The sequence below is a fragment of the Oryza brachyantha genome, chromosome 4 (assembly GCF_000231095.2).
Source record: "Oryza brachyantha chromosome 4, ObraRS2, whole genome shotgun sequence".
Lineage (NCBI taxonomy): Eukaryota > Viridiplantae > Streptophyta > Magnoliopsida > Poales > Poaceae > Oryza > Oryza brachyantha.
In genome coordinates, this window is record NC_023166.2 from 11,605,210 (window position 1) to 11,631,626 (window position 26,417).

Genomic DNA, 26,417 nt, shown 5'->3' on the forward strand with positions numbered 1-26,417 from the left:
GTTCCCTGCCTCCTTGCCTTCACATCTTGCATATATCAACGAATGTTTGACCTCGTTTAGCGTACGAAATGACAGAATATTGGCTGGACTAATGCACAGTCGTAAATGACGTTCTACTCCACTGCAACCTAGTAGCGAGGTCAAAAAACAAACCAGGTCTTCCACTGCTTGATCTGAAACGCTCGATGCGTGCCTGACGGTCGATCAGCTAGTAGCGTACTGGCGTCCAAGTAACGTTACTGCGCTGTAAAGTGGTGCATTCAAAGATTCAAGAGGGTCTACATGTCAATGCTTCGATCATGCCAAAGTCCGGTACTTGGACACATGAATAGTTACCGGTTTCGGGGTACGCCAATTCAGAAAAGAGGCAAGTAGTTCAGTAAAAATATTGCAAGTCATGTTTCCTCCATAGTCCATATTGCCAAATGTAGGTGAACTTAGGAGCAACTTCCCCTGTTTCTAATTACTTAATTATGTTTGCCATATCTCAAAGGTGATGTATCTTAACTTGAAATCGTAATATATACACCAAGCCACCAACCAGTTAAAAAAATCTAATAAAAGTGAGCGGGCAATTAACTGAAGTAACAATGTGTCTATTTGGATTGATACCAAAACATGTTCTGACAAACCTTTTTGGTAATTTAATAGTAGATATGTTAGTTTGGATTGAAGCATAACAACTGGTAGTGTCAACCCATCATTTGGTCACATTCTAAAAGTTTCTTCACTATGCTATCAAAATTAAGCTTTATATTGGTTTCAAACCAAATATGAACTAAATAACTTTATCCTACCAAAAAAAATTGGTAGCGCCGGGTTTTGGCACTACTAATGAATTGGTAGGGTGGCAAACCAAACTGGCCAATACCTTAGTACAGCAGATAAAGCAGCAACTGCCTTAAAACTTCAAAGAAATATTGCATGGTAGTAAATCAGTAATAGTGGTATAAACTCTGGAGCTTTTCTGGTAACATATCAGCTATACTCATCAACTTGGTGTGTTGCTGCAGGTGCCGGGCGAGCTGACGATAGTACAGTAGCCAGCAGTTAACTAGAGTGTGGTCTACCCCAAAGTTTTAGAAATTCGTCGGGTCTTCTTTTCTTTGGATGGGCATCAACTCCGGCCCATCTAAGTGCATGGGCCAGCATTTTTGAACTTAAACCCAAGCTCATCTACGTGAATGGGTCATTTTTGGCTGAAGGCATTTTAGACCGGAATAAGTCCACCGAAGGTCCCCCAACTTACCATCGAGTTTTTAAATCATCCCTAAACCGCAATACCAGAAATGTTGGACCTCAAACTTTCAAATCCCATTTAAAATAGGTCCTATGGCAGCATGAAAGAGTGGTTTCGCTAATGTGGCATTGACCTAGGTCTGTTCATGCTGACTAAGCGCTTAGATGGCAAAAAAAAATAATATGGGCTCACACGTCATCCTCATTTCTAATCTCTACCGTATCTCTCTCCTGGTGAAGAGAGGACGACGCCCACCAGTAGCAGCAGCGAGGTTGTCGGCAGCCGGCGATTGGGAAGGCGAAACGACGATGGTGGCTGAGCGCAGCATGCTTGTCGTGGCTAGCCGACCGTCCGCATCGGCCACCACACATCGACGCCGGCCTGTCCGCTACCGCCGCCACCCCCGCGCGGATCTATCGCCAGCCATGTCGGACACGTCGATCTCCAGCTTCTGGTATAACGTGATGTCCCACGGCGACGACATCTCGTCATCCTTGTCCCCGCTGGCGCGAGTTGTCGCGGCGGCGCCACCTGAAGAGGACGAGCGCCAAGGCCGCAAGGAGGACGACGAGGGCGAAGAGCATCACCGTGCGGCGTGGCGCGCCTTGAGCTCGCGCTCGTTGGTGTCGCTGGAGCACTGCCTTTATTCCTATTACAAACTTCACACATGTATACAGGCTAAAATACAACATCCACACAGCCATGCAAGTTAACAAACCTCAACAAATTTGCCTCTTTATCGTTGTGGACCGTGGATAACTTTAGAAAGAACCGTTTAACACACTTAGAAAAGGTGGAAAATTGGATTTACTCTGAATTATACCTAGAATCATGAAATATACATCAACATTCACATGCTGCTCCTTAGAAACAATCAAATGATTAATGCATCGTCAAAACATTAGCTTTTAATATGCAGATACATGTTTATCTTTCCTGAAGTGACAAACATGAACCAAACGGTCATGTGTGCCAATATTTTTCTCTCAGGAACCTAAAGAACACAAAAGGAGTGTGGAGGAAAGGTAAGAAATAGCTAATACAGTGATTAATGGTATGTTGAGTGGATTATTCCACGGTTCTAACATGAGACGATCACATCTTTTGGTGGGTACCCTATTCCTTGTGTTCCAAATATAGGGGATGATGTGTTGTGAACCCACTCATTTTGACAAAACATCCCCAACTGTAGATTATGTGATTATGTGCCTCTCAGTCTGAGTTCTAGATTTCTTAAAAGAACAGAATATCTCGTCGCCGGCCATGTCAGACACACCTAGCTTTTGGTATGGTACGTCGTGATGTCCCACGGCGACGACATCTTGCCGTCCTTGTCCCCGCTGGCGCATGAGCTACCGCAGCGACGCCACCTGAAGAGGACGAGCGCCGTGGCCGCAAGGAGGACGACGAGGGCAGAGAGCGTCACCACATCGCGACACGGGCGGCGTGGCGCGCCTCGAGCTAGCACTCGCTGGCTACGCTGGAGCACTGCGAGAGGCACAACGCGGGTTGCCCTCAGTGAGGTTGCTACACCAGGCGAGCTCCGGCGGGACCATGCCAGGGAGCTTGTTGACGCTGAGCTGTAGCGACGACAGGTTGCCGAATGATGCCGGGATGTGGCCGGTGAGCCCGTTGAGCAACAGGTCGACGATGGCGAGTGTGCCGCATGATCCAAGCTCCGATGGATTGACACCGACGAGCTGGTTCCACCCTCCAGCGTGCCATCGCGGGCGCCTCAGCCCGAGAGAGAAACCGAGAAAAGAGGAAGGGAGAAAAAGAAGGGAAGAGAAAAATAAAATAAACTAACATGTGGGACCCACCAGACGCCACGTCAGCAAAATCAGTCAAAGGAACGAGTCAATTCTGCTGAGGGACCTTTTTTAGACGGATTATGCAAGTTTATGGATACACATTTCTGGTATTCCAGTTAAGGGACGAAAAACAAATTTAGCTATAAGTTCAGGGACCTTTGGTGGACTTATTTCTTTTAGACCAGCTCCTTGCTAATCTCATCTTTTCACTTCTCCTAAAGCTTAAAAACCAAAATTTAAATTTATTTACCTTAAATTTAGAGTTAATTTTAGAGTTTTTGTTATAGTTTATTTTTCACCTTGACATTTAGATCGCTAAGAACGTGTATATAAAATTTTATTCAAAATTATTTTCTTTTACAAATACGTATTATTCACCCCTTATGCCCGTTCTGTACCGACGACTCTGGTCGCGTACGTCGGACGTTCGTGCAGCCAGAGCTTACTTCTACACGTCAATGATTCGATAATGCCAAAACCCATGCTTAGGACATGAGTAAACATCTTCATCTTTCCAGAAGAGAAAAAAACATCTTCGGAACAATATTTCAGAGCATCTGCTGATCATACGACCAACCAAATCATGCTGCTTGGATGTTCAGCAAAGAGGCACGCATGCACATCATCCTTTCGCTGGCTGCCTTGACCTCATCTCTGTACTTAGAGAGCAGGTACAATACTATAAACCGGCTATAAATATATTTTAGTGAGATAAGAGAGGAGAGAGAAGAGAAATGAGCTACAGATTTATAGCCAGCTATAGCACGGACTCCAAAACATATGATAGGTGAGACATGGTAGTATATGTTTTATAGATAAGCAAGGACCACTACGGGAGGTCGAACCACGGACCGGAGGTAGTAGAACGTAGATAAATTGGTTATTAGATTAACTATATAAGAATTAGAGCTATTAGTTGACTATACTATTAAACTCGCTTTTTGTCTATATCGTCAACCCTCAGGGAAGCACGGAACCTTAACCCTTCCCCAAATCAAAACAGTATGCAGAGTCACGCCGAAGGAGTTATAGAGGAACAAACTGAAGAAAGGTGAATCTGCATATCTGTACTCAAAAAGCATGTACCTAACTCACCTCAGTTCTCATGCAAAAATGTATGGTAAAGCAGAAACAATTTATCGCGTTAGCTATGGCCTTGGCCGCATATATATCATACTCTTGATTCTACGGTGATGAAAATCTTCGCCAAACAATTTATCGCATTAGCTACGAGTTAATGAAAAGTAATCTCTCTCTCTCTCTCTAATATAAGTACTCCCTCCGTATTTTTTTCCTATGACACCGTTGACTTTTAGGTCCACGTTTAACCATTCGTCTTATTCAAAAAAAATTGTATAATTATTAATTATTTTGTTATAATATGATTTATTATTATAGGACCTTTAATTATGCATTATAATTTTACATATTTGGATATAAATTTTAAATAAGACGAATGATCAAACGTGATTCTAAAAGTCAAATATGGAATGAGTAGCATATAATCTCAAAATTGCTGTATTTTTCCCGTGAAACAACAAAACACCAGTTTTGAATAATCCTTGTGCTTTTGTTTCTCGTAGTATTCACCATGATATGTCATCTCAATCTTGTGTTCTTTCCATCTCTCTGTTTCATAACGTAAGATGCTTAACTTTTATTTGTAATGTTTGACCGTTTATATTATTTAAAAAATTATAGAAATATCATTTATTTTGCTTATGACTTACTTTATTATTAAAAGAACTTTAAGCATGACTTGTCATTTTTTTATATTCGTACTAAATTTTTGAATAAGACGAATGGTCAAACATCACAATTAAAAAAATCAAACATATTACATTATAAAACGAAGGTAATATTTGGTAGAAAAATAGCGCAAAACGAGAATAAAACATCTTTATTAAATGTGACTTCATGACTAATGATCAATTTGCAAGCACCAGACCACCATAGAAGATATCATTACACCAAAATCATAATCAACAAAAATGCATCTTACCCTAGGTTTTAACTTTCCAGTGCTACCAAGAGCATACGCAGTAAAACCAAAAAAATCTTCAATTATAATAATCAATAGGTTTACGCGACCAAACTTCTTCTAGAATCTGAAAATCGATAGCTGAATTTGGAGAATGATTGACCAAATAACAAATAACAAGCTGTAGAAAGAATTTTTTTAATCACGAACCACGATTATTCCATATACCTGCATTTGAAAGTATGCAACGAGCTTTTTTAGAAGAGTGTGATTCATACGTTCTGTCACACCGTTCTCAAATATGGAATGAGTAGCATATAATCTCAAAATTGCTGTATTTTTCCCGTGAAACAACAAAACACCAGTTTTGAATAATCCTTGTGCTTTTGTTTCTCGTAGTATTCACCATGATATGTCATCTCAATCTTATGTTCTTTCCATCTCTCTGTTTCATAACGTAAGATGCTTAACTTTTATTTGTAATGTTTGACCGTTTATATTATTTAAAAAATTATAGAAATATTATTTATTTTGCTTATGACTTACTTTATTATTAAAAGAACTTTAAGCATGACTTGTCATTTTTTTATATTCGTACTAAATTTTTGAATAAGACGAATGGTCAAACATTACAATTAAAAAAATCAAACATATTACATTATAAAACGAAGGTAATATTTGGTAGAAAAATAGTGCAAAACGAGAATAAAACATCTTTATTAAATGTGACTTCATGACTAATGATCAATTTGCAAGCACCAGACCACCATAGAAGATATCATTACACCAAAATCATAATCAACAAAAATGCATCTTACCCTAGGTTTTAACTTTCCAGTGCTACCAAGAGCATACGCAGTAAAACCAAAAAAATCTTCAATTATAATAATCAATAGGTTTACGCGACCAAACTTCTTCTAGAATCTGAAAATCGATAGCTGAATTTGGAGAATGATTGACCAAATAACAAATAACAAGCTGTAGAAAGAATTTTTTTAGATCACGAACCACGGTTATTCCATAGACCTGCATTTGAAAGCATGCAACGAGCTTTTTTAGAAGAGTGTGATTCATACGTTCTGTCACACCGTTCTGCTGAGAACCTAGAAATGCTAAGTGTATCGCAATACCATGATTAGCAAAACAATTATCAAACTCACCACTGTGAAACTCCAAATGCATTATTAGTTCCAAGCTTAATTTTTCTGTCAGTTTGATTTTTTATCAAAACTTTCCACTTCTACGAGTATACATGGTTTGCATCTCTATTAGGTTCCACCAATTCGTACCAATAGATTCATGAATTATTATGACTTAGATTTTTCGTTTATATATCTGTTGTAAGTGCACAGGAAGGGTGCATCAGTCTATTGTCATTTCTCTGTGTTGTAATCATCTACTCTTAGTAGTCGTTGCCAGTTGAGGCTGTTTTTTTTTCATATAACGCTTTCCATGTTAAATCCATGTTTTTCCTATGTGTCTATTTTACTAACAGTATTCCTATGATTTTAGACCCCCTATGTTGCATTGGAGCTCTTAAAAACCCGAGGGTTAGCGGCTGATGACTATAATTGTTTCCAAGGATCCCCTTATGTATGGTTACAAGAAAATGGATACTTTTTAAGTAGAAATCTTTTACTCACTGTGCAAGAGATAATTGACACATTAAAAACAAGTGATTCTTTTATATTAGTAATATACATGTGCATCATAAAAGAGTATATCATACATTTAACGGTGGACTATAATAATATATTAAGGATAGAACACTATATCCCGTAATGGTTGAGCACGCAATATGTGAAAGAGAGGACCAACGTAAGGTGTGAGGAGGTAACGGAAGAGGACGTTCTAGGATGTGCAGTCGTACTTGAATACTTACTCTGATTTTTTTAATTGACGTCGTTAAATTTTAGATTTATTTTTGACACTTTGTCTTATTCAAAAAAATATATAATTATTGATTATTTTGTCATGATTTGATTTATTACTAAAGTAATTTTTAAGTATGATTTATAATTTTCTATATTTGGACAAAATTTTGAATAAGATGAAGGTTCAAACATAATTTCAAAAGTCAACCACATCAATTAAAAAAATCGGATAGAGCAGTTTCTAATGGATTAAAAATGCAGTTCCCCATACATAACGAACTGAGGCGTACAATTTTGCCGGCAGGGATAGGCAGCTTAAGCTGTTGCCCTGCTGTATACATAATACATGTTGTCGTGACATTACAATTCAGTAAATATTATTTACCTCTATACCGTATAACGTACATGTAAGTTTCAGGTTTCTTACTCCGTAACAGTAAGAACAAGTAACACCGAAAGAAATGAACATTCAGACAAAGAAAATGGAATGCATGGCCGCATGGGTTAGCTAGAGCTCACTCCACCAACTGAACGCCATTCTCGAAGTCGACGCAGTGCCGGACATGCCGGACCATCTTGCCGGTGTCGCCTTTGGCCCTGGTCCGGCAGTCGTAGTGCGGCGGGTTATGGAAGCACGGCTCGATGGTGGGGGCTAGCCGGCACGGCGGGTCGGGCACCTTCTTGTCAAGGGGGCTCATGAGCACCCATGGCCTCAGCCCGGCCAGCCCGTGGCCGACGTACCCGAACGTCGAGGCGGCGGACGTGATCACCACGTCGGAGAAGCTGAGCAGCATCATCTCGGCGAGCGCCTTCTGGTTGTGCAGCTGCTCCCCGGACCGCTGCCGGTCCAGGTGCGTCGGCTGGAACACGCTCACCGAGTCCCCGCCCGCCGCGCCGTGCTCGTAGTAGAGGTCCCTGATCCTCTCGGAGTAGGCGCCGTGGAGGGACACGACGAGCACCGCCTTGCGCCTCGCGGCGGCCGCCGGCAGCTCCCCGGCGGTGGCGTTGCTGGGGTCCTCCTCCTGCACGCGGGGCAGGATGCTCTCGCCGTGCGCGCACGACATGATCTGGCCGTAGAGCTCGTCGGTGGAGATGCGCGCCCAGTAGAAGGAGCGCACCTGGATGCCGACGCGCTCCTCGGCGCAGGACAGGTACGAGGTGTGGTACCGCGTCACCATGCCCCACACCGTGTTGCTCGGGTGCAGCAGGTACCGGCCGACGTGGTGGAACGCGGCGTCGCGGCGCGGGAACATCCGCGACAGCTCGCGCTCGAACCGCGGGATCATGAACAGGCCTGGCAGGAAGTAGTTGTCGGAGAGGAGCACCACCCAGCCGACCCGCCGCAGCGCGTCCTGCCCGTCGTCGCAGAAGAAGCGCGGGTCGTTGGCGTTGCGCGAGTAGTCGTGGCGCAGGTGCACGTACATCCACGGCGGCGGCGGGCCCCGGGCGCCCTCGCCGCGGCGCAGCGCGTTGCCGAGGCTCTCGCGGGTGCGCGCGTTGAAGCCCTGCATGCCGCTGAACGGGAAGTCTCCCTCTGGGAGGGTCCACGTGGAGCCCGGGAACGGCTCGCAGAAGAGGTCCTTGAGGTCGTCGCCGGGGTGGTGGAAGAGGAGGACGCGGTCGGTGAGGAGCGCGTAGAGGAAGGCGGACGTGAGCGTGAGCATGCGGTTGCCGAGCCCCTCGAGCGGCGTCCACACGAGGTACCTGCACTCGGAGGGCGCGGCGGCGGCGGCGGAGGTGTTCGACGGGGAGCGCAGGCTTGCCACGGCGCGCTCGTAGGCGGAGGTGCCGGGGCCGCAGCGGCGGTGGATGGACTCGTAGCGGCGGAGGGAGGTGACGAGGTGAGACGAGACGGCGTGGGGTGACTGCCGGCGGTAGAGCCCGGCGCGGTAGCGGCTGAGGCAGGAGCTGTCGTCGAAGTCCGGCGAGAGGAGGCCGCCCAGGAACCGGTTCGTCGGTTCCGCCGCCGTCCCGACGTGATCGGCGCCTCGTCGACCGGACACTGCGCAGGAACGGGAGACAAAATTTGCTTTGGTCAGCAGCTGGAAGTTGGTGTCTCCACCTCTGTCGCATCTGCATGCATGGCATGGAAATCGTGCAAAATCGTGCAGTTGCATTGTGTGCTTCAAAAGTACTTATTTTTTAAACGAAAATCGCATCGTTCTTCGTAGCATAAGCTCTACCAACTGTTCAGCGTGACGTCTGGAACATATATTCGAAATATCTTGGCACTGTCAAATACTACGTAAGATGTGCCGATCTACACTACACATACCGGCGTTGATGACGACGCGGGCTCCGGCGGAGACCCAGCTGGCGTCGCCGCCGCCGCCGGAGAGCGTCCACGGCCGGGCGCCACCGAAGAAGGCGGCCACGAGCAGCACGGCGATCACGCTCACCGCGATCACCAGCAGCGTCGGGCGCACGGCCGACGACGGGCGCCGGCTCTTGGCCTTGCCGTGGGCTTGGCTGCTTGGCAGCCACCGCGTCGCCGCGATTCTGACCCGAGGACTCATCGCACTGGATGGCTGCAGGTTCCCAGTTCCCGCGGTGGTGCACTGGTGCTTCAGCTTGGCACCGGAAACGACGAGAGAATTCGTCTCACATTGCTACGTGTATATAACTATATATATACAGGTCAACTGATTAAACGAGAACTCGGTTCGTTTCTCCATGTGGAGTCGCAGCGTGTACCGGCGATAATGGCACAGAGTGCAAGGGTGAGATCGATACAATATATATGCGCATTTGAACGATGAGAGGATGATACATCTATTTCGGATTATAAAATGTTTTGTTTTTTTCTATATTCATATGTATACTAATAAATTAGGTGTCATTTACAAATGAAAAATAATTTGAAATGTAATTTTTATATATGTATTATTAGCGATCTAAATTAAGCAAAGGCTAGAAAATAAAATATTAAAAAAAAACAACTCTAAATTTATAGCTGAAAATTTAAATTTTGAATTATAACTTATAAGCAGTAACGAAAATGTGTGTGTATATACATACTAGTTTGGGTATGAAGGTAGGAAAAACCAAAATATTTTATGGCCTGAAACAGAAAGAGTAACAAATTCAGCTCACGTAGAAGCTAAGATGAATCATGCATGGCAGAGTACAATGCAGTGCATTGCATTAGCCACCCTCTATAGGGGAAACTCTTTTAATACCCATGCGAACATTTACCCGTTATTACATGTTATCTAATAATCTAAATAGTTATTAAAGTATAATTTTTAATAAAATAGATTAATATTAGTTATATCACCTTATAAATATTATGGAAGTTTTTACAGGTTGTACTAAAAATAACAAATACAAATATGAATGTACGTATACTAGTTTCAATTTAATTTGTTTTTGATCGGTAGATATTAAATTTAAACGTGCATGTTCCTATAGTAATATACCTCATATTAATAACTAAGTTATAAGGGCAAGAAACATGTGGATGTACACTCCTAAAGGTCCATCTCCCCTTTACGGCTTTACACCGTTTGATTTGCGATGTAATTGTGTGCTGACTAAGATACAATTTAAGTCCAGTTTCGTTGTTAAACCTTACCTGCTCAACTGAGTCGTCGGTATCGATCGACGACTCTGCTAGCGTGGGTCCTACGTATCACGTATGTGCCTGGATATGAATAAACCACCAGCTAGAATACTAAACTATCATCAGATGCAAGACCTACTGAACTGCATGACTCAGAAGTCTCAAATTATGTCTGCTGGTCCTACAAAACCTTCAGAATCAAGCAGCTTGGATGGTCAGCAAAGCGGCACGAACACCATCCTTCTGCTACCTTTAGCCTCCTAGCTCATCGTCAAAACCTCGGGAAGAACAACCACCCCTAAACTTTGCATATCAAAGCGGTATGCAGCGATCACGCTCTGGAACCCGGCTCCTCTAACTTACGTTAACGGTGTTTGACATTCGAGCCCATAGACAGCGAGGCCCACTGTCAGTCGCCCACCAGTCAGAGAAAACGCATCCAGGAGTTCTAGAGGAACAAATTAAACAATGGTGAAGGCATCTTCTGTTCTGTATTCAAGAACCAGCAAGCCTGTAGCTCCATGAAAAACAATGGCCTTCATAAAATGATAGCACCTCCACGCAAAAGAAATAAATAAAGGAAATATAGAGCAGCAATGGTAAACTCGAGCAACAGTAACTGACTAGTGACCGAAGGTTCAGAGAATTGAGAAGTGACAGTACGAGATGCAACGCAAAATGGAGCAAAAATTTCCTAACACCAAGCTTATTTACATTATAAATAAGTTAAATTAAGAAGATAACAATGGGGATTTGATGCCCAAGAGCTATAGCTGTTTGCAAGAATGTACTTAGATATAAGTACAGTGTTGAAACTTGAATAGTATGATATGGAGAAATTTTCTAACAGGGAAACGGCTTACACGGACCTTAATTTAAGATCTGCCCAAAACGAATTTCAGAATCCACTCCTAATCCTAGCTGAGATACAAAGCCGCAGCGATTTGAGCACCTCTATACGATGGATAATTTACACATCTATCAGCCTTAGAGATCGGCCATTCTTAATCAGCAGGCCTCTTGACCTGTACGTGCCACTGCCAGAAGCCCACTCGAGATGTTGACAACTTGACATAACAGTAAGTTGCTTGCTCCACAATGTGCTGCATCTTCAGACTTTAGTAGCTTATAAGCCGATAGTCACCTTGTCAGAGTTAATACCATTCTATAATATATTATCCTAATTCCATGCCAATCCATGAACTGAAGAAGTGCTGCAAGAGTGGCAACGGGAAATGCAATTGAGATGCATTAGCACTTCGAACACTGTTAGATGATTTCTTCAAGATGACTCCAACTTGGCTACTATTCACTTGACCCACTGTTTCTTGAGGAGGAATCTGCATGTACAGGATTGTTTCATTACAGATATGGTTTTAGACTGATAAGTAGCATCAAATGCAACTGTAACAAAGTTTGTACCTCGTGAGTGACGTTTTCCTTCCATTGCTTCTTTCTTTTCCTGACAACTGTGGCAAAGGAAAGGCCCATCCCATGGACGCAGCTTTCCTGATTTTGACAAACCCTCATGTACGGATATACCCTGACCAGACTCTAACTCTACTTGACAAATTGCACATATGAAGATCTTGAACATATTCCGAACTGGATATTGAGAATCTAGCCTGCATTGAGCAGAACAAAAAAATGTCAAACAATAGGCATTCTCATCCAGCATTTATGATAAAATAACTTCAGAGCCTTTCAAGTTTCAACTTCATATAATATCAGCTTTGTTTTAGTTACTTTCTTGCTTCAGGGCCTACTCACATACTAACACATAAGCAATGAACTACTGCTAAGTGAAGTCCCCGTCCCCATCAGCAAAAACTGTGACCAATCAAAATAGGTACGTACTTTCTTTCACAATTAATCATGAAGATTCTAAAATGCTACAAATACAGTATAAGCAATTTCATATGTTGGAAGGTGATGGAGACTGGCTAGCTTGACAAAACATTAAAATAGCTCCATTGTAACAACTTAAGGACAAACATAACACCTAGAAAGTAGAGATTCAAGCAATAGCAATATGCCAATACTTATACCTAACCTATGACCAAAAGGGTTGGGCCCTGGTGTTCCATGCTTCGCACCTCAATAGGGTTGCAAACATTCAAAGAGTTAAGTAGTTGGAAACATGGAAAGTTTTTACAAAATCTTAAAAGGGTTTCACATAGAAAAACATCTAATAGAATTGCCTCCAAGCTCAAATGGCATATCACAGATCTCATAAGACATCAATTTTTCATTTGACTTGGTAATTACCACTTAACTACCAGTAGTGCAGTGACCTTTATGAAAAAGAAAATATATTGCAGAGATTAAAGTTTATAATATGGCATCCATTTCCAAGATGGATAAAGAGTACAAACCGTCTTGAAAGAGAAGGACATCCATCCTCAAAGACTTCCTCCACCAAATCTGGCTGATTACATTGGTCCTTATCTGCATGAGATGGTGAGTCTGATGTCGTTTTCCTGTAAAAGATACTTCTAAAAAGTCCTTTCCCTTCCTTTTTTCCAGGTTGCACAGTGGGGCTTATTTTTTCTGGAGGTATTATGTCAATGACAATACAGGTTGTATCATCTCTCAATCCTTTTGATTCAACTGCTTCCTGCAAAAGAAACAGAATCTAAGGAACGGTAGAATTTGAGGTTTCTGGTAGCACACAGTGAGGCAGTGACTGGTGAACTATACTTTGACAATTTGATCTGCTGCAGCTTCTGGAGGAAGCCCTCGTGCACAATTAAAAGCCGTTTCAGCAGTCAAGGCATCCCATACACCATCACTTGAAATAATAATTCGACCTCCAGCGCTAGATAGCTAAAGAAATCACTAATAGATGTTAATACTTCATAGCATGGTAAACGAACCAAGAAGGCTCTTAAGTTACTTGAAATAAAACAACTAGAAATACTCTCAAAAAGAAAACATCACTTGCAGACCCACTGGTTATAACCATGACAAACATTGAAAACAACAAGGGGAACAGGAAGGAAATACAGTTAGTTTATACAGGAATGGCTAATGATCTAGCCTGAGAAGATTATGTCTGGTTAATATCATACAGAGACAGGAAAATATATGTAGTTTATCACTAACTATTGTTATTTATAAAGGGGCATCTCACTGTACATTCAGTAGATAATAAAAAGAACGAGAATACAGAACAGCAGAATTTCTGGTATTTGAATCTGTTACCACGGTACCATTTTTAGCGTGAATGTTTAGAAATTAGGTTTATAAAGAAACTATTATGAAGAAGCCTTTAGCACTTAATATTACCTTGATCTGCTTCACATAAGGGACAGGAATGATAAATTCACCCACATCCTGATCACCAATTGATCTTGATAGACACAAGCCACCTGGCCAACATCTAAGGGGCCCTATCTGTATGGACAAAAAGAAGGGTCAACTAAGGTGTGAATAAGATATGCAACATAATGAGGAAAATTTTGTGCAGATATTCAACATCTGCATTTATAAAAATGTGCAAATTAAAAATTCCTATGAACTTTCCAACAATCAACAGCATGTACAACCTAAAGTAATTAATCTGGTATTCATGACATGATATGGTTCACCAACAAGTTTGCTCATACGTAACAAAGTTCATAAGTCCCAACAGTGCAAATTAAAAGAAACATATCGGGAGAAAATTAGTCACATCAGTGAGAGCTAAGAAGTCAGAACTGCATTTACCAATCGTCCAGCACAACTAGGAAGCAAACAAAACACACCACTCAGCCAATGGAAATAATGCGAATTGAATAACTTGCAATATGACAGATCAGCTGCTAAGAAACATCAAAGCTTTGCACTGTCATAGCGTTTCCAACATATTCGTCCCCATCTTTTCGCTTTTGCTTGCTTATAAGCTAAAATTTGAATTTTCAACCTTAAATTTGGAGTTGATCTAGGGGGTTTTTCCCTAAAGTTTATCTTGCAGCATTGCTTTTAGATCGCCAAGAATACGTGTATAAAAGTTTTATTCACAAATTATTTTTCGTTTGCAAATATATTGCTTGTCTTTTTCCATAAAAACCCAAACAATCACCCCCATTGAACAACGCACACATGAATATATGAGCAACCATGAAAGTCAAAGAGCAAAAACCTCTGCTCCACCGACAACATTTAGCCGTCCAACTTCACCTCCGCATTCTGTTACTCGTTCGACCCTACCAACCATAAGCAGCAGGCGGTAAGAACCAGCCACATCTATGACAAGAGAGTAACGAAATATTGTGTGAGCAAACAATCTTACTCATCTTCATTAGCATCGAAGCGATGGTCGGCAGACAAATGGTAAAGGGAACCCTCAGCTTCAAGAACACACCGTGAATCGCCGACAGATGCAACGGTCACAACAGACCCATCGATTATGACAAGCGTCACGGTTGTTCCTGAAGAATGGGCTGAAACACACACACAGCAAATAGAGAAAGTATACTCAGCATCTGTTGCGAGGTGGTGAGTAATCAATCACCCGGTAACGTCTGGTCATAGAACTACACATAGGAGAGTAGAACATGGCTAAGTAGTAAATTCTACCACTGGTAGTACTAGCTGGGAAAGAGTCTCCCCATAGGAATTATACCTCTTGTTTGAAAATCCTTGTCTGTCTTGACGAAGCCGGCCACCAGCGCCCTCGGGAGGGCGGCGAGCCACTCGTCGCCGCTCAGATCGGCGGGAACGCAGCACATGACGTTGCTCAGGAGATTCTCCGTGGAGTACACCGCGGCGGCGCTCCCGTTGTGCCCATCGAACAGCTGCAACCAAGTCCCAAAACTCCTCTGAGAATCTGCGCGGCGCATACAGCGGAACGACGAAAAAACCGCTGGCAGCGTAGGTAGGCATTGCAGCCGAGACGAGAGGCGTAGAGAGAGGGGGACGAGCGCTCACGGCGAAGGCGGAGAAGGTGGCGGCGCCGGCCGGGTGGCGCTCGCAGACCGGCTTGAGGAGCGCGTAGTCCTCCCCCTTCTTGGCCCTGCAGGCCTGCCCCGCCGCGACGCTGGGCCGCGGCTCCTCGCCCGCCGCCGGGGCACGCTCCGCCGACGCCTCCCGCCGCAGCAGGTCCCCCAGCGCCACGCTCCCGCTCCGCCGCCTCCTCGCCACCGCCTCCTCCACCGCCGCTGCCATCGCTCCTCAGATCCCGGCCGCCGCAGATCGCGCCGTGGCCCCGCGCATCGCTGGTAGCCAGCCAGCCCACCGGCAGCACCCAGCACGCGCCCCTCGCTGGTTTGGTCGGGAAGCGCAACGCCAGACAGAGCACGCACCCCCCGTGCCAGCGACCAAAGTCCCCAACGACGCACGCACACGCACGCTCCTTTTTCCGCTCGCTGCCTTTCTTCTCCTTTTTCTCTCTCTATTTTTTTGTTTCCTCCTCTTTCAATGCTCGTCTCGGCGCGCGTCGCTGTTGCTTCGCGGGAGTAGGCACCGGGAATCACATGGGGCGCGCCCCGACTACAGGACGCGCAATCCCGGCCCGCCCGCGCAAAAAAAAATGAAAATGGAGCCGGGATGGATGGATTTCACGTAAAATAATTCAACTTTTGTAAAGTTGTTCGTTAAATTTTCTCCAAACTGAATGGACCATCATAGTATGTTCATAACCGATGATGGATGGATGGATAGATGGATGGAACGTTTCAAATTACCTTGTCGTTTTGAAATAGAGAGAGCAATTATATGAGGAAATTAATTGATTGATTAATAGAAAACCAACAAGTTGATCTAAAAAGTTATGTGTGAAATAACGATGGGAATGCTACTAAAAATAGCATACTTTTTAAAAGCTTAAAAAAAAGATGCTGACGGTAATTTATCATGTGTTACCTTATGAAAACACGACCTAGCTGAGATGCGCTAACTCTCAATCAAAACTAGGTAGAGTCATCTTTTGATTGTTCAAAGGCACAAGTAAAACTGATTATTAATGATTAAAAAATAAATTATGAATAAACAAGTATTCTTAGCGATTTAAAAGTAAAGATTAAAAAATAAATTATAATTAAAACCTCTAAAATCAGCTCTAAGTTTAAGTTCAAAAATTTTTAATTTAATTTGTAAGCCCAAGCATAAGAAAAAAATGTATGGCCGTAGAATTTTTCATTTACATGAAACTTATATGCACGGTCACAAGTGACTAACCTCTTTTCGACGTACGGTGAAGTGCCGTTTCTACCTGTGAATAAAAACATGTTAAATTGATTCAAACCAGGGAAGGTTGATCACAGCTTGTTAATTTTGATTTCGTCTTTGATTTTTAATGGCGGATCAACCGATGCGCGGGGTTGTTTTCACGTGTGGTTATTAGGAGTTAGGGCCGAGGGGTTGGGGGAAGCGACAGGTCCAAGGCTGTGGTTCTTCTTGGAGGCTGGGAGCAAAGGAGAGGTTTTTTTTTTCTGTCCGTGATCTGTTCAAATGGATATGGATACAACCGAGGAAATTGGTTGTGTGCCCGGTGCTCGGCTCTCTTGGAGGCACTGAATACGATCGATCTTCTACTTGGTAACAATCTAAACGTATATACAGAGAAGGATATGCCGTAAGTTGAGGATAGAAACGGCTTATTAGTCACACAAGAATTTGGTAGATGAATATTGTTAGTGTATAATTAATTAAATATTAATAACTATTGTAATCTTATAAATGAGTTCATTTGTTTTTTTAAGAAACTTATATAGAATTTTTTTCTTTCCAGAAATACGAAAACGTATTGTTTAGAAATCAGGTCTAGAGAAAACTGAGGTATAATTTCAGGCTTCAGCCTAACTTCCCGTTCGAACATTACCAATAGCCCAATGAACAACTGAATTAGTCTGGCGATTCAGGGATGTTGCCAATGACACCAGCATAAAAAAACGCCGGGTTTTTTCTTTTTTCTTTTTTTTTTTGGTCATCGATGTGAAGCCAATTTCAACGACAAATCCTAGCTCTCCAGCTGGTACACTCGAATACAAGTACAGCTAGCTAGAAACCGAGCCAAGAAAAGAGGAAAACCCGACGTGATTCCCCGTGAATCTCGCCGGGGTTAGCAGAACGCCGAAGAAAAACGGGTTCGATGAAAGCCCGGGATGTCTAATTGCCAGGATAACGATCGGCTGTCCAGACGTTGGGTGGCAGCTGGTCGCCTTGTGAGCCTCCCGGGTCGAAGCACGCATGTGCATTGCATATTTGCATTTCCTCTCAAGACTTGTGTTTGGTCCTTGGCCCCCGTCAAACTCGGCAACTTTTGGCACCTGCATGTACCATCATGCTAGCTGGAATTTTGATATTTTAGTTTTTTTTTAAAAAAAACTTATTTTATAAATAAATCTCTAAAAAACTTATTGTAAAAATGGATCTTTTTGACCGCGTTAATGTCATTGGCGTCGTCGTTGTATAGGACGGTGCCAATGGCATTGGCGCCGTCCTATACAACGATGACACAAATAACGTTGACGCGTCAAAAATAATTATTTATACAATAAATTTTTTCAATGATCTATTTATAAAATAAATATTTTAAAAGGACCAAAATATAAAAATTGCAGATCATACCATCTATCCACCGTTCAACCGGCGAAGACAGTCACTTGGTCTGAACAACTCTCTTGCACATGTTGATTTGTGGTGCTCCCTCTGCCCAAAAATTTTGCTGCTTGACTACAGTCCTCTCTACCTATATAAAAATCTCGATTATTAATTTAAAGTTCTACCATCAATAAAAAATATATTCTAGTATCAGTAATTGTTGTGTAGTATAAATAGATATGATCTATTGAATTAAAAAAATAAACGATATAAATTAGTTCTATTAGAAAGTACTGTAGAATACCTAAGAATGGAATATGTACAGATCTGTAGTTATACCATGTATTAGTGGCTATATTTTAAAACGGATGAAGTAGTAGATACAGAGGTCAGAGGAATAAGATTGCACGAGAATAAAGAACCAAACACACATGTGCATCTGATCTGATCAATGAGTATGTACAGAATTTACAGTACAATTGATGATGACTCATGCCTGAAGTTTTTGGCAAATGAATCTCACAGCGAGATGTTTTTTTTTTGATTTTTTTTTTGGGGGGGGGGTCTCTACTGGTAAAAAGCTATACAAAACCTCCTAAACTTGAGAAACAAAAACAATCACTGACAAAACGGTATGCAATATTTACTGAACAAAGAACCATTTGAAGAAAGGATCTATCCGGTTCTGGTTTCTGAATATGGTTTCAGTCACACTTCGAGTTGCGTTATTTCGAAGATAGGTGCTGATCGATTTGAAGCGGATGATCTGAACGACCCTTCCTTCTCAACGGAGTAAGTGACGAGCAGTTTCATGACGTGCCTGTGTCTCCTCCTGTACGTAGGAAACTTCGACATGCTCCTCACAATTCCAACCAACCTGCAAAGCAGCAACAGCATCAGAACAACCTCCAAGAACCTGGCAGGAACAACTTCGCTGATGATACTGCCACTGAAAGCAACAGACACTTGAATGTCACAAGTGAGTAGCAGGAGACAGTGTACCTTCTACTGATGGCCTGAATCTGTGCTGCCCTTACAGGATCTTGGGGGATTTCAGCGCCATTATCCCACCCGTTTGCTCTCTCCGAATTACCAATGAAAAGAGTCAGCTTCTCCAAGAACCTCACTTCTTCCTCCGTCATTTTCAGCGCTTGTATTTGATCTTTTAGCACTAGCACAGGGTGCAAGAACCAGTCTACCAACCGATCTTGGGGACGGTTGTATTGATTGATCTCGATGCCATTGCCGACCAATAGCCCTCCAGAACTAGCCTTGATCGATTGGAGGATGATACACAGCAGAGAATAAGAAGGTACCCCCAGTCCTATTGCTTCTTGGCCACTTTCCTTTGATCTTAACCACTCAGTAAGATCAACTGTTGTTATGACATTTAAATTCAAAAGATCCCTGCCCCTCATTTCACAATTCTTCATCATATTTTCCCATATCTACAAACCAAGGAGCTAAGTTAAGATTTAAGGCAGGACTTGATAAATCGAAATGAATAAGCCAGCATGTGTGGATTGTAAGTTTGTACCACTAAACATGATCAAGATGCCCATATGATGGAATGCATATCCTTTCTAAAATGTATAAATTACACAAAACCTAGATTATCCTCACAAGCCAGTACGTCTGAATCGTACTAGAAACAGGACGAATTCAGGTTCATCTTATTATACTTCTTTATGTCCACACCAACTATTTCACATAATAAAAGACGATATATCGATTTGGACACCGAAACCATGGAATAAGTATAATTTACCAAGATAAGCCACCATAGAAAGATGGATAGTCAGTTATAACTAGGATACTCAGAAATCATGTGGATGCCTTTTTACCACTATATTCACTGAAAATTGGCACGCTGTTGATGGTTCGTTCAAAAAGAAAGTTATAGGTTAGAGCATCTCGTCTAAAATTGATCTCTAAAACTGTGTTTTGGGAATTGGACTAGGAAATATATCTTCAGCAGATTACCAAATACATTCTTAATATTTAGGCATGTCTAAAATTACCTCACTTGTATCCTAAATTTAGGACAAAAATATGAGTTCATAATATAAGTTATTCATTTTTAGATTTCTGTTGAGGAGTGTGTTGTTTTTATGCCCAATATTATTTTAGATGAACCTAATACAAGTTTTTGGATAGTAAAATATTAGCATTCTCTTGAAGATGCTCTAAACATATTCACATCAGCTGCTGCTTATATTGGACCACATACTTTTCTAGGGGAAAATTGCTTCTGAATTCCCACATCAGCTTCCTTTCAACTAAGGGAAAGGAGCAATGTGCAATAGTAAGTTGGTAACTACTAACGATTGACTCTTTTGTGGACTTTCATTCACGGACAGGTCATGGTACCGCCGCAATTAAACTGAACCCTCTTAATGAAATTGGTCGGTCATCTTGGCCTTCCGGGCAAAAACAATTAAACGAAACCACCAAAATAAGATGATCATGTGGTTCCTTTCATTTGCAATGTTTCCTCTAACAGAAAATGCTCATATAATGTCAGGAACATAAATACAACAATTAAAATGATGAAGGATCTCCTTCATTTATGGCATTTCTTTAGCTAGAATCAGTTCACCCAACAGCAAAATACTCACTGTCTTCAATATCCGTGGATTCATGGCATCGTCCATTTATTGCAGTACCTCACTTAATCTGAGTGAATGATGCAAGTATGCACGAATAAAAATGTCTAGCTACGAGCTATCCTTCTAAGGAACGAATGCTGTAAATAGTATTAGATGCCCTTCCTTTCAAGGCAGGTCAAATATTGATGGTACCACAGGAATGAATGCACATATTACCACGTTCAACTGTCAGAAAATTTGCACGGAGAGAACACTCCCATCATTTCGCTTCTATTTATGATTATAAACTAAAATTTAAATTTTTAATATTCAATGTGAAGTTAATTTTAGGGGGTTTTACCGAAGTTTATTTTTCAGTCCTGGCTTTTAGATCACTAGAATATGTAAATAAAAGTTTTATTCATAAATTATTTTTCGTTTGCAAATAAGCAATCACCCCTTGTATTTTTCGTTGGGCTGGCATTTTATATAACTAATTAATGATGTGGCCTTGGCAATTATTCTGCAAACAAGACGGAATAATAAGAACTTAGCATATCCGAGAAGCATACCTGGACCATTTTGACTTCTTGTATGGCTTCTCTAACTGACCTTGATGGGGCCAAAGTTGGAACCAGCATCGCTGGAGCTTCACTGGAGCTAGGGTGGTCGCCTCCCTTAACAGATGCGTTTGTTCTGACCGAAAACTCTGTGGAACTGGAGGATTTTCTCTTCCGATAGGAAGGCCTGCGGGCAGAGTATTTTCACCGAGTCGGAATCAGCACATGACTACATGAGCACAAAAATCCCAACAACAACAAATTCTGCAGTGCGAACTTACTTTGGAAGAACTGTCCCTTCACGGAGATAAAGCCAGTCATTGGTGTACTCGTCAAATTCCGCGACCATGGCAACCACATAAGTGACTCCCCTTCGGAACGACCTCTCCTGTGATAGGTCCATAACACAAGTTACTATCATCCTAAAATAGAACAATTTTACCATCCTTAAAGTACCGAGAGGTTCCAAAATTTTAGCGTAAAATTTTACGCTAAAATTTTGATACCTCCGAATACCTTCTCAAGTACTGTAAAATTATCTTACAAAATAATCTCCCATCCTGTTCAGACACGTAATGATGCTCAAGAAACAACACAACACTTGTGTTAAGAAAGACAGCAAATTAACCTGGTAGACAACGACTGCTCCGTAGAGACCCACAAAAATGCTCGACACAATAGCTAAGAGGACACTCCCAACAACCACCAGGGGCCAGAAAAGGATGGCCAGGCCAGCGATTGGCACGCAGACTGTTTCGAGGAACGGGCCTTCACGGCTTATGAGGTCGTGGAGCAGCCTCTGCCAACCCTTGAAGAGCATGTAGGGGCTCTTTATCAACGCAATCACGGTGTACAGCGGGATGTCGACGATTAATCCCAAGAGACCAACAGCTATACATATGGGCACGTCCAGCAGCCTGCAGAGAGGGAGAGAGGAACATTCAGTCATTCAGCTTGATTTTAAAAACTTAGATATTAGGAAAAAACCTAATATCAATTAAATAGATAGAAGTGAGGTTTTGAACCCAGGCCGGCTAGCCCACCACCTCATGAAGTTAGCCGGAAGACTCCCGGGTGTTTCTCCATTCAGCTTGATTTTACGGCATTCATGAAATGCAATTTCGAGCAAGCATAATGTGCAATAAATCAGTGATCCTGACAGCACCATCATCACCAACAGAAAGGCTGTACTAACAGTCTAACACGAGGAATGATATATGACTATAACAAAAAAAAAATTATTGACAGAATTCATTTGCCCATACTTCTCTGACAAAGCCATGCTTAACACGTGGATTACACACAGCATGGGACTCATCCTGATTCCTGAATAACAAAAGAGACACAAACACTTGTCCAGATTCATCCCCCGAGGGAGTAGGATAACAATACCTGATGGAATGGGGCTCGCAGTTCTGAGAGGATTCGCGCAGCTCCATCAGGTAAGCAGGGTATGAGTGGAAGCATAGATCCGCGAAGTCCCTAACCACCGTGCAGCTGCCTTTAATCGTCCCCCACGTCCCGTCCTGCTCAAACCAAATCATCTCGGTGAGGCGCTGGGTGACATCGTTTTAACAACGACAGTGCCCTGCACTGCTGATTCCCAGCAAGGCAGCAGAGCTACTTTTGACATCGTGGTCTTGCTTAATTCAGGAGGAGGAAGACATCTCGTGCAGGACATAGACGTGTCGTCCTTACCACAACGCCGTGCACGAACTTCTTGGCCTCGCTCTCCTGCCTGAACGCCTCGAAGGTGGAGATCCATGGCGTGAAGAAGCCATAGCCGAGAGCGACCAGCGCGCTGCCGAAGATGCCCAGCCCCAGCCAGAGGCCGAACAGCACCGGCAGCGCGATGAGCACTGCTACTTTCAGGCCGGCGTTGATGCGTTCGGTCCTGAGTTAAGAATGCAGAGGAACATCTGGTCATTCGGTAATACCGCTGAAATTGTCAGGAAAAAAAGAAAGAATCGAAAACTATAAAGATCAAGGTTCAAGAATCGCAGGCAAGAACTCGAATTCATCCCCCTGAATCGAAATGGCATTTTTTATATATAAAAAAATTTAAAAAAAACATTCACAATATCAGAGAAAAAACAGAGACAACATTTATTTGCTTACTTGACGAGCGAGTAAATGGTCCACCAGACGTGCGCCGGGAAGAGGAAGAGTATCACACCGATGTTGCCCAGCACCATCAGCGCCGCCGCCACCGGGCCGACCACCGCCGCTGCATCACATCCGAAGAAAATAAGCACGGCAGAAGCAGCAGCAGCAACTCCGGCGACACGCCGTGGTGCAGAACTGCCAGGACGTGATTAAAGCAAAGGGAAAGGCGTGCCTTTGATGCCGCCGAGGAAGAAGGCGGCGCAGAAGGAGAGGACCACGTAGGCGACGCGCAGCGACTGCTGCACCGACCCCATGGGCTCCGCGTAGTTGGCGGCCGCCCACGCCTTCACCTTGTCCATCGGCCGACCGATCGACCGATCAATCAATCGATCTCTCCTCCGTCCGCTCGTCGCCGGTAACTCCCGCTCGCATCCACACGGCGGGCCGGCGGCGCTGCCAAGGGACGTGGCCGAGCTGTGCCACTACCACCTCCGCAAGAATCAAGGACAGCTCCAAAGACGGCAGCTTCTTTTTACGCAGCCAGCCACTGCCGCAGGACGAGACGGAGAGGACGAGGGAAAAACAAAGGAAGAAAAAGAAAGCGCGGCGCGTCCTCGCTGTCGCGGGAATCGGCGACCGGTGGTGGCGGGACGATGGAAAAACTCCGCGGCTTGCGGGCGAAGCCGCTCGAGGAGAGAGAAAGAGCTTAAAGATTCCAGGGGTTCTTGATTGATTCGTCGGTTTTAGGTTGGGTCAAACCGGCCGGCGGCGCAGTTGCTCGCTCGCGCCGCGCGTCGTGTGATCGTGTTCTTGGGGACGAGAAGAGAGACAGGAGAGAAAGGGGACAGAACTAGAGAAAATGAAGTTTCGGGGTCTGCCTTTTTTTAAATACTTTTCTAAAATTAATTTTCCTTTTTTATTCTCTGGGAGTCTGGGTTAATGTGAGTAACTGCCAGGGGGAGGCAGTTTGGGTAGTTCAACGCTGACGGCGTTAATGTGAGGGCAGTTCAAAGCTAATGGCACACCTGACAAGGACGACCTGGCTAGTGGATTGAGCAAAAAGAACTACTAAAATGTAAGTATTTAAAGATTTAAACTTTATATTATAATATAAGAATGTTTATACTAAGGTTTCAACCATTTGAATGATTTCAGAGCCAATCTGGTTAAAAAGAATCTAATTAATCTAAATTCAAAAGTTAACCACTAAAGTGATATAAATAAGTAAATTTTGTAACATCTCCTAATTCTATACCAAACAAATTATCAATCTTTATATTTTGGAATAAATTGGTAAAATAGATCTATATAGCTCGAAAAGAACTAGAAATTCCTACGTTATAATAAGGAAAAATAAAAGAATTTAAACAGTTAGGTCATGATTGGCCTAGAGTGCAATGGATATAATTGTATGCACAATACGATTGTATCTATAAAAAGAAAATTAAATAGACCTATATTATACCTAATTCTATTTTTAAAATCAACTATGTAAATAATAAAATTGTATATATGAAAAACAAAACTTACGAGTTATATATCAAATATAGCTCTACTTCAATTATCCAATTCACTGCAAATTTTGTGCACGATGTTATATATATATATTTTTCTTTAAAAAAAACTAAGCATATGCTTGACGAGGGCCAAACAAATGGCATGGCATAAACATCCCCATCGTTTTGTTTATTTTTATACTTATAAACTAAAATTTCAAATTTAAATTTAAAGTTGATTTTTGGGTTTTTCACTAAAGTTTATTTTTCAGTCTTGACTTTTAGATCACTAAGAATATGTATATAAAAGTTTTACTTGTAAATTATTTTTTATTTGTAAATATGTTGTTTTTCCCATAAAAAACTTAAACAATCACCCCCAAAGCTAAGAACGTTGGGAAGAACTAAGCTTTTGGGTGGTAACATTTTAAAGCTAAATTTGGTAGAACTTTAATGTATTGTAAAAAATCATCCCTTTCCTGTGTCATATTTAGAATCTTGAACATTGAAGCATCTGCGAAATTCATAGTTGCAGCGAAGGATACCAATTTATATGTTCTCTCACAATCTCAGCCCTAACTGTTCGCAGCCTTAGGTAGCTACCGGATTCATTGGCGAACTCACAATAGAATTTTAATGTTGACATAGAGATTAAAAATATAGTCTCTCATCGTTTCACAATTACAACGGCTTATAAGCCAAAATTTAAATTTAAAAACTTAATTTTGAACATGATTTGTGGTTTTTTCATATAGTTTATTTTATAGGCAAAATTTGCTACAGGACATCGAAAAAACACGTAATTAGTCGGTGGACACCGTAAGATCACAAATTTGCTGCAGGACATCAAAAAATGTGGTAATTAGCTACCGTGCACTCCGGCCAATTTTTTATTATTTCCGGAGTCAAAAATTTTGAAAATGACAAGATTGCCCTCGGTGGCCAATCCGTTAGGTGCCATTGTGGCCGCTGGGTCGCCGCCGTTGCCGCCTGCTCACTCGCCCTATAGACTAGGGTTAGGTGTGGTGTGGCGCCGAGACCAACATGGTCTGGTTTGACTTGACCCAGTCAATGTAACGGGTTGGCCACCGAGTGCAATCTCGTCATTTTTAGAATTTTTGACTCTAAGAATAATAAAAAATTAGATGGAGTGTCCTATAGCTAATTACCACACTGTTGTGATGCCCTGTAGCAAATTCGTGATCTTATGGTGTGCACTAGCACATTTTTTCGATACCTCGTAGCAAATTTTGTCTATTTTATAACTTTTACTTTTAAGTTGCTATGGACACATATAAAAGTTTTACTTACATATTATTTTTTATTTGTAAAAGCATGTTTTCGTTTTTTTTTCTAAGAAGATGGGAGCCATATTTTCTAACACATTCTCAACGTATTATACATATATGACCAGGCTCTAAAATGTCACGTCTCTGTCTGTCATCTAATACATTATATTGTTTTTTTTCTCTCGCGACGTTGGGATTTCCTTGTCTATGCAGCTAGAGTTTAATTAGCAGCCTCCTCCTCAAGAGAAAAGGGAAAAAAAAAACAGAGCGAGCTTAGCAGGCTCTAGATAAACATATACTATAAAATTAGCATGAATCTTATGCCATGCCAAGGACGTCTCATTTGTATGACATGCCTACGTGTTTGCACTCTCCAAAAATGAGAT

The 26,417-nt window shown here is 42.3% G+C and overlaps 3 protein-coding genes across 4 annotated transcripts; all 3 read right to left on the reverse strand.

Moving 5' to 3' along the window:
- Positions 1 to 7,265: 7,265 nt before the first annotated feature.
- On the reverse strand, positions 7,266 to 9,424 carry LOC102713462 (probable fucosyltransferase 7). The gene is made up of 2 exons (XM_040523717.1): positions 9,182 to 9,424; positions 7,266 to 8,908 (listed from the first exon to the last, which is right to left on the reverse strand). Exons 1-2 carry the CDS (start codon positions 9,420 to 9,422, stop codon positions 7,422 to 7,424), a joined length of 1,728 nt encoding a protein of 575 aa, XP_040379651.1. The 5' UTR covers positions 9,423 to 9,424; the 3' UTR covers positions 7,266 to 7,421.
- A 1,714-nt stretch (positions 9,425 to 11,138) lies between these two features.
- Positions 11,139 to 15,853, reverse strand: LOC102713737 (probable protein phosphatase 2C 40). Its single transcript, XM_015836887.2, has 9 exons — positions 15,380 to 15,853; positions 15,075 to 15,246; positions 14,742 to 14,892; positions 14,592 to 14,655; positions 13,757 to 13,864; positions 13,169 to 13,294; positions 12,844 to 13,085; positions 11,891 to 12,093; positions 11,139 to 11,808 (listed from the first exon to the last, which is right to left on the reverse strand). Exons 1-9 carry the CDS (start codon positions 15,614 to 15,616, stop codon positions 11,774 to 11,776), a joined length of 1,338 nt encoding a protein of 445 aa, XP_015692373.2. The 5' UTR covers positions 15,617 to 15,853; the 3' UTR covers positions 11,139 to 11,773.
- Positions 15,854 to 18,393: 2,540 nt separating this feature from the next.
- On the reverse strand, positions 18,394 to 23,761 carry LOC102701718 (uncharacterized membrane protein At3g27390). Of its 2 annotated transcripts, none has more exons than XM_006652278.3 (9): positions 23,479 to 23,761; positions 23,259 to 23,367; positions 22,839 to 23,034; positions 22,533 to 22,666; positions 21,769 to 22,057; positions 21,422 to 21,528; positions 21,153 to 21,327; positions 18,995 to 19,440; positions 18,394 to 18,869 (listed from the first exon to the last, which is right to left on the reverse strand). In XM_006652278.3, exons 1-9 carry the CDS (start codon positions 23,603 to 23,605, stop codon positions 18,701 to 18,703), a joined length of 1,752 nt encoding a protein of 583 aa, XP_006652341.1. In that variant the 5' UTR covers positions 23,606 to 23,761; the 3' UTR covers positions 18,394 to 18,700. The 2 variants fall into 2 exon arrangements, with proteins under 2 accessions (XP_006652341.1, XP_040379675.1); XM_040523741.1 differs by having other exon boundaries at positions 22,533 to 22,669.
- Between the last annotated feature and the right edge of the window lie 2,656 nt (positions 23,762 to 26,417).

What these genes read in the sequence shown, in the direction of transcription:
- LOC102713462 (XM_040523717.1), bottom strand. Translation starts at nt 9,422, where the DNA reads ATGAGTCCTCGGGTCAGAATCGCGGCGACGCGGTGGCTGCCAAGCAGC. An exon ending in CCGCGTCGTCATCAACGCCG is followed by an intron (nt 8,909 to 9,181) that starts GTATGTGTAGTG and finishes GTTCCTGCGCAG; the next exon opens with TGTCCGGTCGACGAGGCGCC.
- LOC102713737 (XM_015836887.2), bottom strand. Translation starts at nt 15,616, where the DNA reads ATGGCAGCGGCGGTGGAGGAGGCGGTGGCGAGGAGGCGGCGGAGCGGG. An exon ending in CAAGGATTTTCAAACAAGAG is followed by an intron (nt 14,893 to 15,074) that starts GTATAATTCCTA and finishes TGTGTGTTTCAG; the next exon opens with CCCATTCTTCAGGAACAACC. An exon ending in TGTCCTTCTCTTTCAAGACG is followed by an intron (nt 12,094 to 12,843) that starts GTTTGTACTCTT and finishes TGCTCAATGCAG; the next exon opens with GCTAGATTCTCAATATCCAG.
- LOC102701718 (XM_040523741.1), bottom strand. Translation starts at nt 23,605, where the DNA reads ATGGACAAGGTGAAGGCGTGGGCGGCCGCCAACTACGCGGAGCCCATG. An exon ending in ACCATTTACTCGCTCGTCAA is followed by an intron (nt 23,035 to 23,258) that starts GTAAGCAAATAA and finishes TTCTTAACTCAG; the next exon opens with GACCGAACGCATCAACGCCG. An exon ending in ATTCAGGCCATCAGTAGAAG is followed by an intron (nt 18,870 to 18,994) that starts GTACACTGTCTC and finishes GCTGCTTTGCAG; the next exon opens with GTTGGTTGGAATTGTGAGGA.